The sequence below is a fragment of the Neltuma alba genome, unplaced genomic scaffold (genome assembly GCF_004799145.2).
Source record: "Neltuma alba isolate B1F8T4 unplaced genomic scaffold, ASM479914v2 tig00011578_pilon, whole genome shotgun sequence".
Taxonomy (NCBI): Eukaryota; Viridiplantae; Streptophyta; class Magnoliopsida; order Fabales; family Fabaceae; genus Neltuma; species Neltuma alba.
Window position 1 is genome coordinate 627,444 of NW_021636231.1, and position 16,426 is coordinate 643,869.

Genomic DNA, 16,426 nt, shown 5'->3' on the forward strand with positions numbered 1-16,426 from the left:
GTTTTCAATTATGTGGGAAGCCTTATGCCCATCGACAACATTCAAATTGAAGAGCCTTAATTCTCAAGGTTGATTATTACATTTTTGTTGGAAATGTATCTTTATCAATGCAGACTTCAGATCACTGTATATAAGGTTTGATGCCCTTTAGTGTAGCATAATAAATGCAGACTGGCTGTTTCTTGCTTTATGTTATCTGTCTATGATATCCGGTCATCCCTTTTGCTTTCCAGAGGTAAATATATACTGCTATTTAATTGTTACTGTATGGATTATTGGGCCTTTTTATATCATATCTGATTAGATTGCAATGTTTATACAAGGTTTTTCTATCAACAAGTCATGGGCAATATTTCTTACTTGTGAAATTTTGTGTAATGCATAAGAAGAAAGCTTTTTGTTATAAAAGATGATCTTTGAATATTTGAGTTCATATTTTCCTGTAACGCTAATCAAGAAGCTGTTTTAGAGCACTCTATTGGCACAAGAAATACAAGGTCCATTATTTGACAGAAAATATCATCAGTAGATTTTTTTTTTGTTTTTTGCCCTTCATAGAAAGATAATTTGAAGCATTATTATATACTACCTTCGGTTCTAATTATAAGGGCTAGTTGATTAATTTGAGGAGATTAAAGAAATGAGTTAAGTTAATTATTTGTAATAAATAAGTGTTGTTTTTTCTAAAATATCCTTACTAATCAAGTGTGTTGATTAAAGCTACAATTATTAGAAAAACTATCTTGAAAAAAATTACATAAATATGAAAGATAAAGTGAATTAAGGTCTTATATCTAGGATTAAAATAAAAGTTAAATAAAATCTTATATTAAAGACCAGAGGTAGTATATATGTCTATTTATGGAAAAGAATGATGTTTTGGTTTTTTTCATGAACACAATGGAATTTCCTTAGTAGTGCCTCATTTTTAGGAAGTGGGCTTTATCATTTTTATTATTTAATCTGTCTTCTTCCCAGTCTAGTTTAGCTTTTATTTTGGGTTAAGCCCTCTTTTGTACCCAAAAATATGTATCATTTCATTTTCCTATTTTTCTCTATATTTTCTTATTTTATATCAATAGAAAAATAATGTAAAATGTATATGATGTACATATCTGGGAAGTTGTGTTATATTCTTGTCAACGAATCAAATTATTAATATCTCAATTTTACTAAGTATTTAAGAGTGTTTGATTTCACTTTTTGTTAAGCTTAAATTCAAATTTGGAAATTGATTTGTTTATTGCCATATCGGTGATACTTCTGGCATGATAGGGATTATTTTCCATTGACTTGATATGATATCAATATAAAATTACACATTAATGGCAAAAAATATAAAATTTCAAATTGATTTCATGATTTCATATGAGAAAAATTTGAAATTAACCTCAAAATAAATTTAGTAACCTTACTACAGCTGTTGCTATTAAAATAATAAAATCTCATGAGGAACATTTAATATTTATATAATATTTTTCCATAAAAATATGTTCTTTAGAAGCATTGCTTTGTGGGCCAAAACATTAAGCAATCTTTCATATATTCCCCCCAGTTCTTATTATAATAAGGTATCTTCTAAAAGTAGTTTTTAGTCATAAATATAAGTCATTAACTAATTTACTAATCGCTACTTTCCAATTTTACCTTGTTATTAATTACTGTTATATATATATAAATGTGATATAAGAACTTCCATCTGGTAACCCAAATATCATTTTTCTATGACACATATTTTCTCATTTCAACTTTTTGTATTAATTCTGAGAATAAATAAACCATACTTTCAAAACCACAATAGACCTAAAGGCCTTTTTTCTGGAGGATTTCGACGCCTAAATACGCCACTATACATTCCGAGAAGTTCGCGCCAAAAAAAAAAAAAAAGAGGCCCATGGTGAACCAACGGGTGAGATCATGTTAAGACCAACGGTTAGGATTCTTCTCATTAGTAGAACGGTGCGTTTGGTTGATGAGCATCACATAATGCGGTCTCAAAAATGCTTTCATTAGTCATTTCCTTTTGGTCGCCGCGGCATGAAGCAGATGGTGATGAGCGGCGCCGCGCCGTTCCTTCCCGACGAAATCATCACCTACATTCTCACGTGGCTTCCAGTGAAATCCCTAATGCGATTTCGATGTGTCTGCAAACATTGGAAGAATCTGTTCAAAACCCCTTCTTTCATCCAAGACCATCTCCGCCACTCCACTCATCAAAACCCTTCTCTTGTTATTGGGCATTCTAATAGAGGTGAACCTTGCCGCTTATATTTGCTCGACTGCGAGATGCAATTTTGTGAGTTTGAGAAGACACCTTTCCTCGGTTCCTTGGTGGACACTTACATCGTCGGTTCCTGCAATGGTTTGCTTTGCCTCGCCGATTACACCATCCGTCCTGCTACCCCTTTATTGTGGAATCCGGCTACTAGAGAGGTCAGACAAATTCCCATAACTTTTAATGATACTGCGTTTGGTTGGAATTTTGGATTTGGGTTCAGTCCTGTTATTAATGATTACAAGATTGTCAGATTTTCCTTGAATCCCTATGTTTGTGGAGTGGAAGTGTATTCATTAAGCACAGGGTCTTGGAGAAACATACAATTTGACAATATTAAAGGTCTTTTTGTTCTTAGTGATGGTATCACTGTTAATGGAGTTATGTTTTGGCATGCGCCAACGGCAGCTGGGATAGTTTCATTTGACTTGGCAACGGAAGTGTTTACAGTGACGCCATGGCCTGCTTTTGCAAGTTATTCAAGGGAACTTGCTGTGTTTAAGAACAAACTTGCTATACTTTATCATTCTAGGACCAGAAATTCTCAATATTCTTGTCTTTCTTTGGGTGTGATGGTGGACAGGGGCATGGGTTCATCTGGGGAGAGATGGGTTTCGTGTAAGAAACATATTTACAACATTTGCAACTCTGATCTTCATTTATGTGCTGGGACAATTTGGAGGAATGAAATTGTCTTCATTTATTTGGGAATGCCTACATTTACTGACCCTGGAATGGAGGATGTTGAAGGCCTATATCTGTTCAATGTCAATACTAATGAACTTAAGTTGCTTGCTACCCCTAGACTACAACCTCTACATGCTGTTAGTGTTTTTCATTATGTGGAAAGTCTTGTACCACTTGGGAACATTCAAATTGAAGAGCTTAATTCTCAAGGTTAATTATTCAGATTTACACGGTTATGTATTTTTGGTAGAAATGTATCCCTATCAGTTTAGATTTCAAATAATTCTATATACGGTTTTATGCCTTTTAGAGATGTTATATAGAATGACAAATGCAGATATTTTGTTTTATTTTTGGTAGAAATGTGTCCCTTTTGCTTTTTAGAGATGTTATATAGATTGATATATGCCTTCAGTCCTACTAGCACCTTTTTACCTCAGCAATTCTCTACATAATGATAAATGTATCCCTACAGGACCTTGATGATGTTCCCAAGTGTCACTGTCACATGACATGAAAATATTTTAGTTGCACCTCATGTGCAGTTTAATAACATAATATCAATCATAAATATATAACTCAAAGATGCTATTTTCTTATCTTGCCATAACAATTCTAAGAAGAATCTCAGATTGACAAATTGTATATATTCTATTTACAAAAGTTCAATACCTGTCATTCTAATTTATGGACATATAAAACATGGGGGTTTTTTTTTTTTTTTGAAAATATGCTTCCCTCAGTTTATGATTCTATTCTGTTGTATATCTTCTATCTTTTTTATTTAAAGGCCATAAAGAACTGCATGTAAACATGGTTGAGGACACGCTTGTGGACAAGACACAGGTAAAAAAGCGGGTTCTGTTTTAGTACTATTGCTTCTTCTTCTTTTTTTGGGGGGGGGGGGGGAATGAAAGGCAAAATGATATGAAAGCTGAAAAAGATAAAGTTCTACAAATAACAGTACAATGAAGAACAGAAAAAATTAGAAGCATAACTCGGAAAAGATTGACAAGAGCCTAGCTTAGCAGAAACATTTGCGAAGGAAGATGATAAGATTGTAATATCCTCAAACAAAGTACTCTTACGGTCTCATATTTAGGACCGGAGGAGTAGTACGATGGTCCTTTAGTCAGTTCTGGTTTGTAACTCTTTCATTTTTAATATATTACTATTTTGGTTCTTAATATAAGACTTAATTATTAAGTTGATTTTAGTTATAAATATGAGATTTATTTTTTATATTTATTAATTTTTTCTAAATTACTTTTATGAATACTTTCTCAACTATAATCAAATAAAAGGGGGAGAGAGGATATTAAAGAAGATAATTATAGTGTTTTAGGAAAAATATCCTATTTTTTATAATTAACTAAATTATCTAACTTCTTTAGTCTAATCAAATTAGTTAAATATGTATTATATTAAGAATTGGAGAAGTATCATTTTGCTCTTTCGTTAAAAAAATAAAGTATAATTGCATGGTTGAATTAGCTAATAGGAAAGCTTAGGAAAAAAAAAAAGTATATAAATTGGAGATAAAACAAATTAAGATGTCATACTCAAAATTAAAATAACCATCGCTAGGTTGCTCCTACGTTTAGGTTAAGAAGGGGTGTAACAAGACAATGGCTATTCCTTCATATGGCAATAAAGTAGAGGATCAAATTGCTGCCTACCCTTATTTGGTTTTAAAAAAAGAAAAAGCATTCCCCTCTCCGTTCCTTTTTTTGGTTTAGCATAAAATAGAGAGAAGTGGATGGAAATTTTTAATATGATTTTTTTTTCTTTTCCAAATTTGAGGGATTTGGAATTATCATCATAATCAACTAGTTTCCCAACAAATTGGCAATTAACAATCAAATAATTTTTTTTGCCACAAATTAATAATCAAATAATAATTTAATATCTTCTCGCACGAGAACAATAATTTAATGGAATGTTTTCTAATAATTTAATCTACAACATCTTGAAACTTCTTCCCTGTGGGATGCACAAAGTGATACATTTGGTTAAAATTATAATTGTAATAGACTGTTTAGGCAATTAGATTCACTTAAATTAGAATATATCGTATAATCATAATAAATTGTATAAAAACATATATAAAGATTTTGGGGAAAAAAACTGCAGAATCATATCACACTACATCGACATACCTGAAAAAGCAAAGCATATTAACCCCCCAAGAAAACAAGCCATATTTTCATTCGATAAGCAGAGAATTAAAAGAAAGAAAAACTGCAAGTAACGATTATGGGCTAATTTTCTTCTAGAGAATGGCGATTGGTTTCATTGTCAACTACTTCAAAGTTTTCAAAGTGATATTCACAGGTTTCATCTACTAACTAAACATGACTTCTTTATTTGAGTACCCCGTGCAAAGTTTCCAGGTTGAGTTGGTGAATAGACCTTAAATAAAGAAGTCATGTTGACCACCTGCTCACCTAGTCATGTCCCATTCAGAATCATTCCAATCTAGCAAGGAGTGTATGGTGAAACCTATGGCAATCCACTTCCTTGGAACACATGCCACAATAAGAGATAAGGCATATTATGTAGATGATTTTATTAATTGGGCAAAAACTGAAGAAACTAAAGAAAAGACTTTTTGAAAGCATATAACATTTTCCTTGGTGCCAAAAAACCAAATATAGTATTACACAATGTAGGTAAGAAGATATGTTAATGTTAGAACTCGAAATGAAGTGCCATAGAAGTACGTCCACTGAGAATAAATGGGTAGAGCGGCTAGATTGTTGCGAGCCATTAAACCTATTGTTGTAATAAGAACAAGTTTGCTATACTTTCTCATTTTAGGACCAGAAATTCTCAAGATTCTTGTCTTTCTTTGTGTGTGATAGAGGAGGGGGACGTGGGTTCATCTGGGGGGAGATGGAGTTCAAGGAAGAAATACATTCGCGACACTTATCTCAAGGTATATGCTGGGACCATTTGGAGGAATCAATTTGTCTGGATTAATTTTGGAATGCTTACATTTACTGAACGTGGAATGGAGAATGTTGAACGCCTATATCTGTACTAATGAACTTGAGATTATTGCTTTCCCTAGACCCAAACCTGGTTATAGTTTTAGGATTTTCAATTACGTAGAAAGTCTTGTACCAGTCGGCAACGTTCAAATTAAAGAGCCTTAATCCTCAAAGTTAATTATTACATTGCGGATTTATATTTTACGTTGTTTAAATATTTTTGATAGGAATGTATTCCTGTCAGTCTGGCTTCAGATCATTCTATATAAGGTTTGATGCTTTCTAGAGATGTTATGCAGAATGATAAATGCAGATATTTCCTGTTTTATTTGATCTATCTGTAATATCATGCTGGTGTATGATTATGTGGGACTTTTTATATGATATCTGATCACATTGTGATCTCTGTAGAATCTGGAGATTTCCAATCAACAAGTCATGGGCAATATCTCTTATGGAATTTTCTGTAATACATAGGAAAAAAGTGTTAGCAAGAGGGTATGTGATCTCTGAGTATTGGAACCGTTATGAAGAAGCTGTTTAAGAGTACTACCTCCGGTTCTTAATATAAGACCCTGTTTAATTTTTATTTTGGTCCTAAATATAAGATTCCAATCCACTTTGTCTCTCATATTTATACAATTTTTTTTCTAAAGTAGCCCTTCTAATAATAAGAATTCTAGCCAATACACTTGATTAGCAAGGATATTTTAGGAAAGACAATACCTATTTAGGACAAATAACTAACTCAATTTACTTCTTTAATCTCCTCAAATTAGTCAACTGGTTCTTATAATTAGGACTGGAGGTAATACTATATAAGCATAAGAAATACTAGGTCCATTCTTTGACAGCGATAGTCAATAGATATTGGTTTGTCTTTTCTTTGTAGAATTGTACATTTTGGAGCATATCTATGCATATACATATATATGGAAAGGAATGGTGTTTTGATGTTTCCTTACTGTGCCTCAGATTTGCTTGGTTGGAAATACTTTTCATGATCTTGAACTAAGATTTAACTGTGATTTTGGTAAGCCCCCAAAAAATATGAGGGGGGGAAAAATTCTCCTTGCTTAAAGATGGAGGGGTTCGATCTAAATCAATTATAGATTAATGTAACATACAAAATACAAATAAAATACTACGTATTATTCTATTTATAAGTTCAGAAACAAACAATTCCTGAATTATATAAATCAATGAAGTTGCTTTTCGGTTTTGCCTAGTTGGAATGCGAGGGAGGTAAGAAGGTCATTTTTGCAGAGTTCGAACTTTTAAAAATTATCTTAAAAACAGTTGTTTACTTTACTTTTCACGACTTGACAGAGCATATATAAGGTTTTTTAAAATGTATTAGCTCCATCATATTATAAATAAGAAATTATAATTCAAACTGAAAATTGAAAATGCCATAGCAATGGAAATGGTAACGCAGCGGATGCTTCCGAGACTGGAAAATTGTTGGGTTTCAGTGACTTCAATTTAACAAATTGATGAGGTGGGGTTTTAAAATTTTAATAACAAGAAGACATAAGATTAAAAAAATTTTTAATTAAATGCTTTTAATTGTATTTCAATTTTCAAAACAAACCTATGAACTTAATCATGTTTAAAGAATTATCAAGCATTAAATGTACACACTTTTTCTAACGGGGATTTAAACTTTAGTTCATTAACAGACCAACTGATTCCATTATACCCCACCCTATTGATTAGCGTTTGCTTTAGATATTTGAGCCTTAATTACCTCACTATTGAATTAACAGTGGGTTATTTCAACCCATTAGCCATTTCGATATCCATATTTTGTTGGGGCTATGCTCTCTGCATTTGCAGGAACAAGTCTATTGTTTACTTTGTTAGTTTGGGTTGCACCCCCCCCCCCAAAAAAAAAACTTGGGCCCTTTTTGGTTTTTCTTTACTTTCTACAGCTGTTTTTATTTACCGTATTAGGGCCTGTTTACCATATAAACTTATAAGTAGTTTATAAGTAGCTTTTCAATAATAATTTATAAAATACAAGACAAGTATGTGATAAGAGTTTTGTCTCAATTTATATGAAACGTACTTATAAGAGATTTTTTAAATCCTCCCAAACAGACCCTTAGTAGGAGGACTTAGACTCAGGTTTTAGTCTTCTTTTTTTCTGGAAATTTTTTTTCAGCCTAACACATCTACAAATGACAATATGACTTTAAAATCTCATTAATTAATTAAAATCATAGATTGGAAATTAGCTACATTTCCTTTTAATATTACTCATGGATTCATCACGTGCCTTCACTGCGTCATAAGGGAAAGAAAAGGACAAGAACATTTTATCGGAGGGGGGAAAAAAAACAAAGGGCAAATTTCACTGTAGGACCGCAGAAGACAATTAATTTCAAAGAGCCCCCAAAACTTTTTGAAATTTCACTGCAAGACCAAGGGGCAAACTGATATTAATTCCACAAAGAAAATGACCCTATTGCCCCTCATGTGAACAAGTATGGGAGAACCCATTTGCAAGTGAGGTTAGATAATTTACAGCATGCATAAATATATTTACAATTAAAATTAGTCCATTTACATATTACCTTCTTCACCTGAAGAATGTGTCTGAGTGAACAAGTGTGGACAGCCCATTTGCAGGTGAGACTAGACAATTTGCAACATACATAGATTTATTTACAACTGGAATTAGTTCATTTACATGTCACTTCGTTCATCTGAAAAAGGTCTCCGTGAGTAAACAAGTGTGGGAGCGTCCATTTGCAAGTGGAATTAGTCAATTTGCAACATACATACATTTATTTACAATTAGAATTAGTCCATTTACATATCACCTCATTCACGTGAAAAAGGTGCCTGTGAGTGAATAAGTGTGAGAGAACCCATTTGCAAGTGGGACTAGTTAATTTGCAACATACATACCTTTATTTACAACTGAAATTAGTCCATTTATATGTCACCCTGCAATAAGTATTATGAGGGGCAATAGCGTCATTTTCTTTGTGGAATTAATATCAGTTTGCCCCTTGGTCTTGCAGTGAAGTTTCAGAAAGTTTTGGAGGCTCTTTGAAATTAATTGTCTTTTGTGGTCCTACAGTGAAATTTTCCCAAAAACAAAAGGAAGAAAAAAAGATAAAAAGAAAAAGAAAACGATTTACGCATAAATACTTGGACGCGGCTTTCTGCCCATGCCGAATCTCTCCCGTAAAACCTAGAATGCTCTCATTTGATAGCGACGGCTTTCGTCTGTGCCTGTGAGTGTCCTTCGGGTCGACAACCATGAAGCAGACGGTGATGAGTGACGCCGCGCCCTTCCTTCCCAAAGAAATAATGACCAATATTCTCAAGCGCCTTCCGGTGAAATCCCTTATGCGATTCCGATGTGTCTGCAAGCATTGGAAAGATCTCTTCAAGACCCCGTCTTTTATCTCTGACCACCTCTGCCACGTCAGTCATCAAAACCCTTCTGTTCTGTTTTTCCAGAGTTATGGAGCTAATCCTTTGCAGTTACGTTTGCTCGATTGCGAGATGCAAGTCCGTGATGTTCAGAAGGCACCTCAGTTCGATTCCTCGCCGAGCATGTCCGTTAACATCATTGGTTCCTGCAACGGTTTGCTCTGTGTTGAAGTCTTGCGGCGTGGCATAACTCCTAAGTCCCTTTTACTTTGGAATCCTGCGACTAGAGATGTCAGAGAGGTGCCTAGCTCCAGAGCTATCGATTATGGTGGGTGTAATTGTCTGTTAGGATTTGGGTTCAGTCCATTAGTTAATGATTACAAGATAGTGGCAATCGCTGTTGATTATAGTGATATAACGGTTCGTGGAGCGGAAGCCTATTCATTAAGTAGAGATTCATGGAAGGAAATAGAAGTTGAAAACTTAGAGGATGTAACTCCTTATCGTGATAGTGTCTCCTCTAATGGGGCTATTTTTTGGTATGGGTCAACACCAGGCGAGGAGGAGGAAGAGGAGGGGGAGGAGGAGGAAGAAGCTGATGGAGTTATAGTTTCATTTGATATAGCAATGGAGGTGTTTACTTTGATACCATGGCCTCCATTATCCGGTAATCCAAGTTTTACCTTAACTGTGTATGAGGACAACATTGCCATGATTACTGAACTTGGAATTGGAGACTTCCCAACCATTGAATCTTCAATCATTGAATTGTGGGTGGTGGAGGAAGACATTGATTCATCTGGGGAGGGATGGAATTGGACTAGGAAATTCACCAGCGGCCCTTGTCCTTGGACATTTCATCCTGGGACCATTTGGAGGGATGAAATTGTCACGTCTGGAACTGAAATTGATCGTGAAACACTGGAAGATGGACCAAGAAGTGGTCTATGTATGTTCAATGTCACTACCAATGAATTTAAGATGCTTCCTATCCCCAATCATTGCTCTTGTTGTGTTTTTCTTAATTATGTGGAAAGCATTGTGCCAGTTGCTAGCATCCAGAATATTGAAGAGCGTTGATTTTAAAGGCTCACTATTATATTGCAGATGTGCCTTGTATAAGTATTTTTGGTAGAAATGAATCTATGGCATTTTAGATCATTATCTACTTGCAAGTTTATTTAGTGATGTTATCTACAATGATGAATTCAGGTATTGAATGCTTTATGTTTCTTGTTTTATTTGAAGGTTGTGCAGTCTCTGTGTTTTTCTTTCTTATCTTTTCAGATGGATATATAAGACGAGAGTTGTTTAAGTGCTAGTGTATGAGTACAACTCAGCACACCAAACCTGTTTTTCTATGCTTTTGCATGAAGTATCAATTGCTTGTCTTGCATTAGAGGAGATGAATACACAAGCTGATGCTGCTCTGCATTGGACTCTTCAAATTTCACTGCTTTTCCAAATAACATTCAAGGTTAGCGAAATTGAATATTGGGAAATAAGCAAAGCAGAAATTAATAGAAATTGGTTCATTCATCCCTTTTTCCCATTCAATTTCTGTCTCTATACACAATGACAAAGAAGTTTCTTTTGAAATGTCTATGCAACAGAAATAATATAGGTTAATAGCTGATGTGCTACTTGTTTCCAGACATTCATGTGGTTAGAAGTTATTTAGACCCTTCTTGAGAAAACCTCCTGCTGCAACTAATTGGATTAGTTTAATATGCTTGTCAGATATTTATCTGTCATTTTAATTCATTTCCCTTTCACTCTTTCTAATGGATTCTCACTCTTCTGTTATGTGCATAATCTGAAGTAGCCTATTAACACATTTTCTGTCTGAATTGGTGCATTAATTGATTGGTGATAAACCTTGCATTAATTGATGTCTGACCACATTGTAATCTCTATAGCATCCAAAGATTTCCAATGAACAAGTCATGGGCAATATCTGTTATGAAATTTCCTGTAATACATAAGAAAAGGGTGTTTTGTTATAAAAGCAAGAGGTTACGTGATCTTTGAATATTTGATATTTTGAGTTCGTATTTTTCTGGAACCGTTACGAAGAAGCTGTTTCAGAGGACTCTATTAGCATAAGAAATACTAGGTCCATTCTTTGACAGAGGTCAGTAGATATTGGTTTGTCTTTTTTTTTTTTTTTTTTTTTTGGGAGAAAGGTACATTTTTGGAGCATATATATGTACATATATACACATATATGGAAAATAATGGTGTTTTGTTTTTATATCAAGGCCACATTGATGTTTCCTTAGTGTGCCTCACATTTGCTTGGTTGGAAGTACTCTGTATCATCTTGAACTAGGATTTAACTTTGATTTTTTTGATTTTTTCTGTTAAAAGTGCTTACTACTTAATTGAAAAACCGTCTCCAAACTTTTACAGTCACGATTGTTAGGTAATCTGAAAATGGAAAAATGCATAAAGGCTAAGTTTTCTTTGGTTAGCTTCCAACTAACGAGTGGAGAAGTAAGTGGTCAACTGATTCTTTTCTGCTGATCTCAAGGACTGAATAGCTATGAATCTAAGTGGAAATATGGGAATGAATCTGAAGGTTTCCTGGTTATCATTTGGATTTCATGGTTATGGAGGGATAAGTTTTGGTGCAATGATGATTTTCAAAAAGCCTAAGAATCCGGCTGCTGTTGGAAATCTTTTGCTGATCTCAAAGAAGCTCCTAAACTCCACAGTAACAACCATGCCCCTGCTAAGATAATTGGTTTGTTGGCTTCGCCCAATCTCTTGGCAACTGTATAGTACCAGAAGCAGAGGAATGGGCCATTTACAGAGGGACTTCGGCTTTAAACAAGTAATTGTTGAGGCAGATGCTAAGGTCCTAGCTGATAAAAGTTTCAACAATAGCTGCAGCCTAGTCTTCACTCAAAAGAATTGCCAATTCTTTCCACTATATTGTAGGTTGTTGAGTACCACAAGAAAATATTTTTAAGAGTTAACAAGAAAAATAAAAGAAATGCATTCCCATCTTTTTATATAATTAAAATAAGATGGGGGAAGTAGATTAACAATTTTAATGAATTTTTTCTCTCGTCTACTTATCAATAAAGGGTTTTGGAAGTAGTACTCTTCCAGTTTTAAATATAAGATTTTTTTTGTTAATGTGATGATATCTCCATTATCTTATATGTTTTCTTTTTAATTTCATTAGACTCCTTAATACTTCACAAAATGTTTATAAGATTAGTGATAAAAAAAATCCACTAAAAAGCTAAATCCTTTTTCTGGGAAAAAAGAAGAAGACTAAAGAACATCATATCAATAAATTGATTTTACTTAATACTACCTTCAGTCCTAATTATAAGAGCTAATTGACTAATTTGAAGAGATTAAGAAAATAAATTAAATTATTTATTTGTAATAAATAGGTGTTGTTTTTTCGTAAAATATTATTGCTAATTAAGTATGTTGGCTAGAATTATCATTGTTAGAAGGATTATCTTAGGAAAAAATATATAAATATGAGAGACAAAACAGATTAGGGTCTTATATTTAGGATCAAAATAAAAGTTAAATAAGGTCTTATATTAAATACCGGAGGTAGTATGTAATTATGGGCCCAAAGAGAAAAGAAAGGAAAAATTACAATAAGGTCCTATTCAAGAAAATTAAATATAAGAAGATCCTTGGAAATCATCAAATTATTTTAAAGTTTTAAAGGAACTCATTGCAATGAATTTTATTTGTTTAATTACCAATTTGTCCTCTCTTTTTTTTTTGAGAGTTTATATTGATAACTGAAAAAGCAGTCGTTGACAATTTAAGTTGTAAAAGACTGACAACTATCACGACAGGGGTTGATAAGACTTTTTCTCAGCATATCACAAAATGTAATGTGTAAGTTGTCAATACTTGTCGTGATAATTGTCAGTCTTTACATTCTAAGTTGTCAACGACTATTTTTTTAGTTGTCAATATAAATTTTAAAGAAAAAATAATGATAATTTGATAATTAAATAAATAATTTTTCTTATAATAAGGTCACTTGAGACTTTAAAATTATTTGATGATTTTAAAGAATTTTTTTATATTTAATTCTCTTATCTGCGACTTTGAGCAATTTTTCTGAGAAGAAAACCAAAACTGATTTATCGTTAAAAAAAAAAAAAAAAAATACTCACTCCGCAAACGGAAATGAAGACCCGGGACTCCACAATCTACTTGCCCGAGTCTCCACTGAAACACTAAAATGCTCTCATTTTGGGGCGGGGGTTTTTCTTCTTCTGAGTCGACAACCATGAAGCAGACGGGGATGAATGGCGCCACACCATCCCTTCCCGAAGAAATCATAACCAAGATTCTGAAGCGGCTTCCGGTGAAATCCCTAATGCGGTTTCAGTGCGTCTGCAAACGTTGGAAAATTCTCTTCAAGACCCCATTGTTCATCCAAGAACATCTCTGCCACTCCACTTTTCAAAACCCTTGTCTTGTCATGGGACAGTCTAATCCCAGTTATCCTTTCTACTTATATTTGCTCGATTGCAAGATGCAGTTTCATGAGTTTGAGAGCGCACCTTTGGCCGGTTCCTTGTTGGGCTTTTTCCTCGTCGGTTCCTGCAATGGCTTGCTATGCTTCGCTGATTTGAAAAAACATCCTCCTGCCCCTTTATTGTGGAATCCGGCGACTAGAAAGGTGAGACAAGTGCCCATAATGACTTTGGATGATTTTTCGGATTTGGACTGGTTTTTGGGGTTCGGGTTCAGTCCTATTATTAATGATTATAAGATAGTAAGATTGACCCAGGTTGACGCTGTTTGTGGAGTGGAAGCGTATTCATTAGGCATTGGGTCTTGGAGAAACATACAATTTGACAACATAAAAGATGTTTACATCGAACGTTCTGGTGTCACTGCTAATGGAGTTATGTTTTGGTATGGGTCAAAGGCAGATCTTGGTTATGTGATAGTTTCATTTGATTTAGCAACCGAAGTGTTCACAGTGATGCCATGGCCTGCTTTTGTTAGGGAATCATGTTTGTTTACTGTGTATGAGAACAAGCTGGCTATATTTTCTCATTCTAGAGCCAGTAATTCTCGAGATTCTTGTCTTTCGTTGACTGTGATGGAGGAGGGGGGCATGGGCTCATCTGGGGGGAGATGGAGTTCAAGTAAGAAATATACTTGCAACTCTTATGTCCCATTTTGTCTATTGTGCCAGCCTTATGTCGAGGTATATACTGGAACCATTTGGAGGAATCAGATTGTGTGGAGTAATTTTAGAATGGCTGCATTTATGGAACGTGAAATGGGAAATGTAGAACCCCTATATCTGATCAATGTCACTACTGGTGAACTTAAGATTATTGAATTCCCTCGACGCAAACCTGGCTATGGTTTCACTGTTTCCAATTACGTGGAAAGTCTTGTACCACTTGGCAACGTTCAAATTGAAGAGCCTTAATCTTCAAGGTTAATTATTACCATGCAGCTGTACGTTGTTTAAGTATTTTTGAGAGCAATGTATTCCTATCAGTTTAGACTTAAGATCATTGTATATAGGGTTTGATGCCTTCTGGAGATGTTATGCAGAATGATAAATGGAGATATTTTCTGTTTGATTTTACCCATTTATAATCTCATGCTATCCTTTTTGTTTTTCAAAGATGGATGTATAACGTTATTTCATTGCTGGTGTAGGATTATTTGGGACTTTTTATATGATATGTGGTATCATTGTAATCTCTATGCTCTGCAGTATCCAAAGATCTCCAATCGACAGGTCATGCAATATCTGTTATGAAATTTTCTGCAAGACATAAGAAAAAATGTGTTTTTGTTACAAGAGCAAGAGGTTATGTGATCTCTGAATTTTGATATTTTGGGTTCGTATTTCTCTAGAACCTCAAGGAAGAAGCTGTTTAAGAGTACTCTGTTGGCACAAGAAATACTAGGTCTATTCTTTGACAGAGAAAGTCAATAGATATTGGTTTGTCTTTTCTTTGTATATGGAAAAGTGCATTTTTGGAGCGCACATATATAGAGTGGTGTTTTGGTTTTATATCAAGCCCACATTGATGTTTTCTCACTGTGCCTCACATTTGCTTGGTTGGAAATACTTTGTATTATCTTGAACTAATAAGATTTAGTTGTGATTTTCGTAAACCCCCAAAAAATGTAACACATAAAATCTCCTTGCTTAAACATGACGGAGTTCAATCCACATCAATTATTGATTAATATAACATGCTAAATACAAATAAAATACTACGAATTATTCTATCTATAAGTTGGGAAACAAATAATTCTCGATTGTATAACTCGTTGAAGTTGCTTTGCGAGGTTGCCTACTTGGAAAGCGAGGGAGGTAAAATGGTAATTTTTTAAAAAATAAATCAGCTCCGTGATGGTATTGTAAACAAGAAATTATAATTCAAATTGAAAATTGAAAATTCCATACCAACGAAAATGGTAACTCTGGATGCTTATGAGATGGGAAAATTGTTGGGTTTCAACGGGCTTTCATCTTATTTTGGTACGAGGAAAATAGAAGAGAGGGGAGAAGGGGAAAAATTTTAACCAACCCAATTTAAAAAATTAAAAAAGTGGGATTTTAAGATTTTTAATAAAAAGAATATATAAATTAAAAGAGTAATAAAAATTAATTAAAAGCTTTTAACCTTATCTTCTTAGTTTTTTTAAAATGAGTCTATAGAGGCAAATCATGTTTAAAGTACTATTGAACACTAAAAATGGTCACTTTTTTTGAATTTGAACTTTGGTTCATTGTGTTATAAGGGTTTAACTTATACCCCATCTCTATTGATCAGTGTTTGCTTAAGATGCTTAAGACTAAATTACCTTAGGATTGAATTAACAATGGGTTATTTCAAGTTATTAGCTATATCAATGTCTATCTTTTGTTAGGGTTATGTTCTTTGTGTTTACAAGAACTAATCTATTGTTTACTTTTGGATTGTTTTGGTACAAATCAAATCATTGTTTTAAAATTAATCTTACAATATATAAAGAAAATATGTGAAAGAAAATTTGTTTTGATTTACATAAAAGCATTTTTTTAAGTGTTTTTGCTTCATACCAA

The 16,426-nt window shown here is 33.7% G+C and overlaps 3 protein-coding genes across 3 annotated transcripts; all 3 read left to right on the forward strand.

Annotated features, from left to right (window-relative positions):
• Positions 1-2,043: 2,043 nt before the first annotated feature.
• LOC114715173 (putative F-box protein At3g16210) lies at positions 2,044-3,428 on the forward strand. Its single transcript, XM_028899970.1, has 2 exons — positions 2,044-3,226; positions 3,305-3,428. The coding sequence occupies exon 1, from the start codon at positions 2,047-2,049 to the stop codon at positions 3,175-3,177; it is 1,131 nt and encodes a 376-aa protein (XP_028755803.1). The 5' UTR covers positions 2,044-2,046; the 3' UTR covers positions 3,178-3,226; positions 3,305-3,428.
• A 5,732-nt stretch (positions 3,429-9,160) lies between these two features.
• LOC114715166 (F-box/kelch-repeat protein At3g23880-like) lies at positions 9,161-10,570 on the forward strand. Its single transcript, XM_028899957.1, has one exon. It carries the CDS (start codon positions 9,229-9,231, stop codon positions 10,423-10,425), a length of 1,197 nt encoding a protein of 398 aa, XP_028755790.1. The 5' UTR covers positions 9,161-9,228; the 3' UTR covers positions 10,426-10,570.
• A 3,054-nt stretch (positions 10,571-13,624) lies between these two features.
• Positions 13,625-14,989, forward strand: LOC114715210 (F-box/kelch-repeat protein At3g23880-like). Its single transcript, XM_028900003.1, has one exon. It carries the CDS (start codon positions 13,625-13,627, stop codon positions 14,786-14,788), a length of 1,164 nt encoding a protein of 387 aa, XP_028755836.1. The 3' UTR covers positions 14,789-14,989.
• The last annotated feature ends 1,437 nt before the right edge of the window (positions 14,990-16,426 follow it).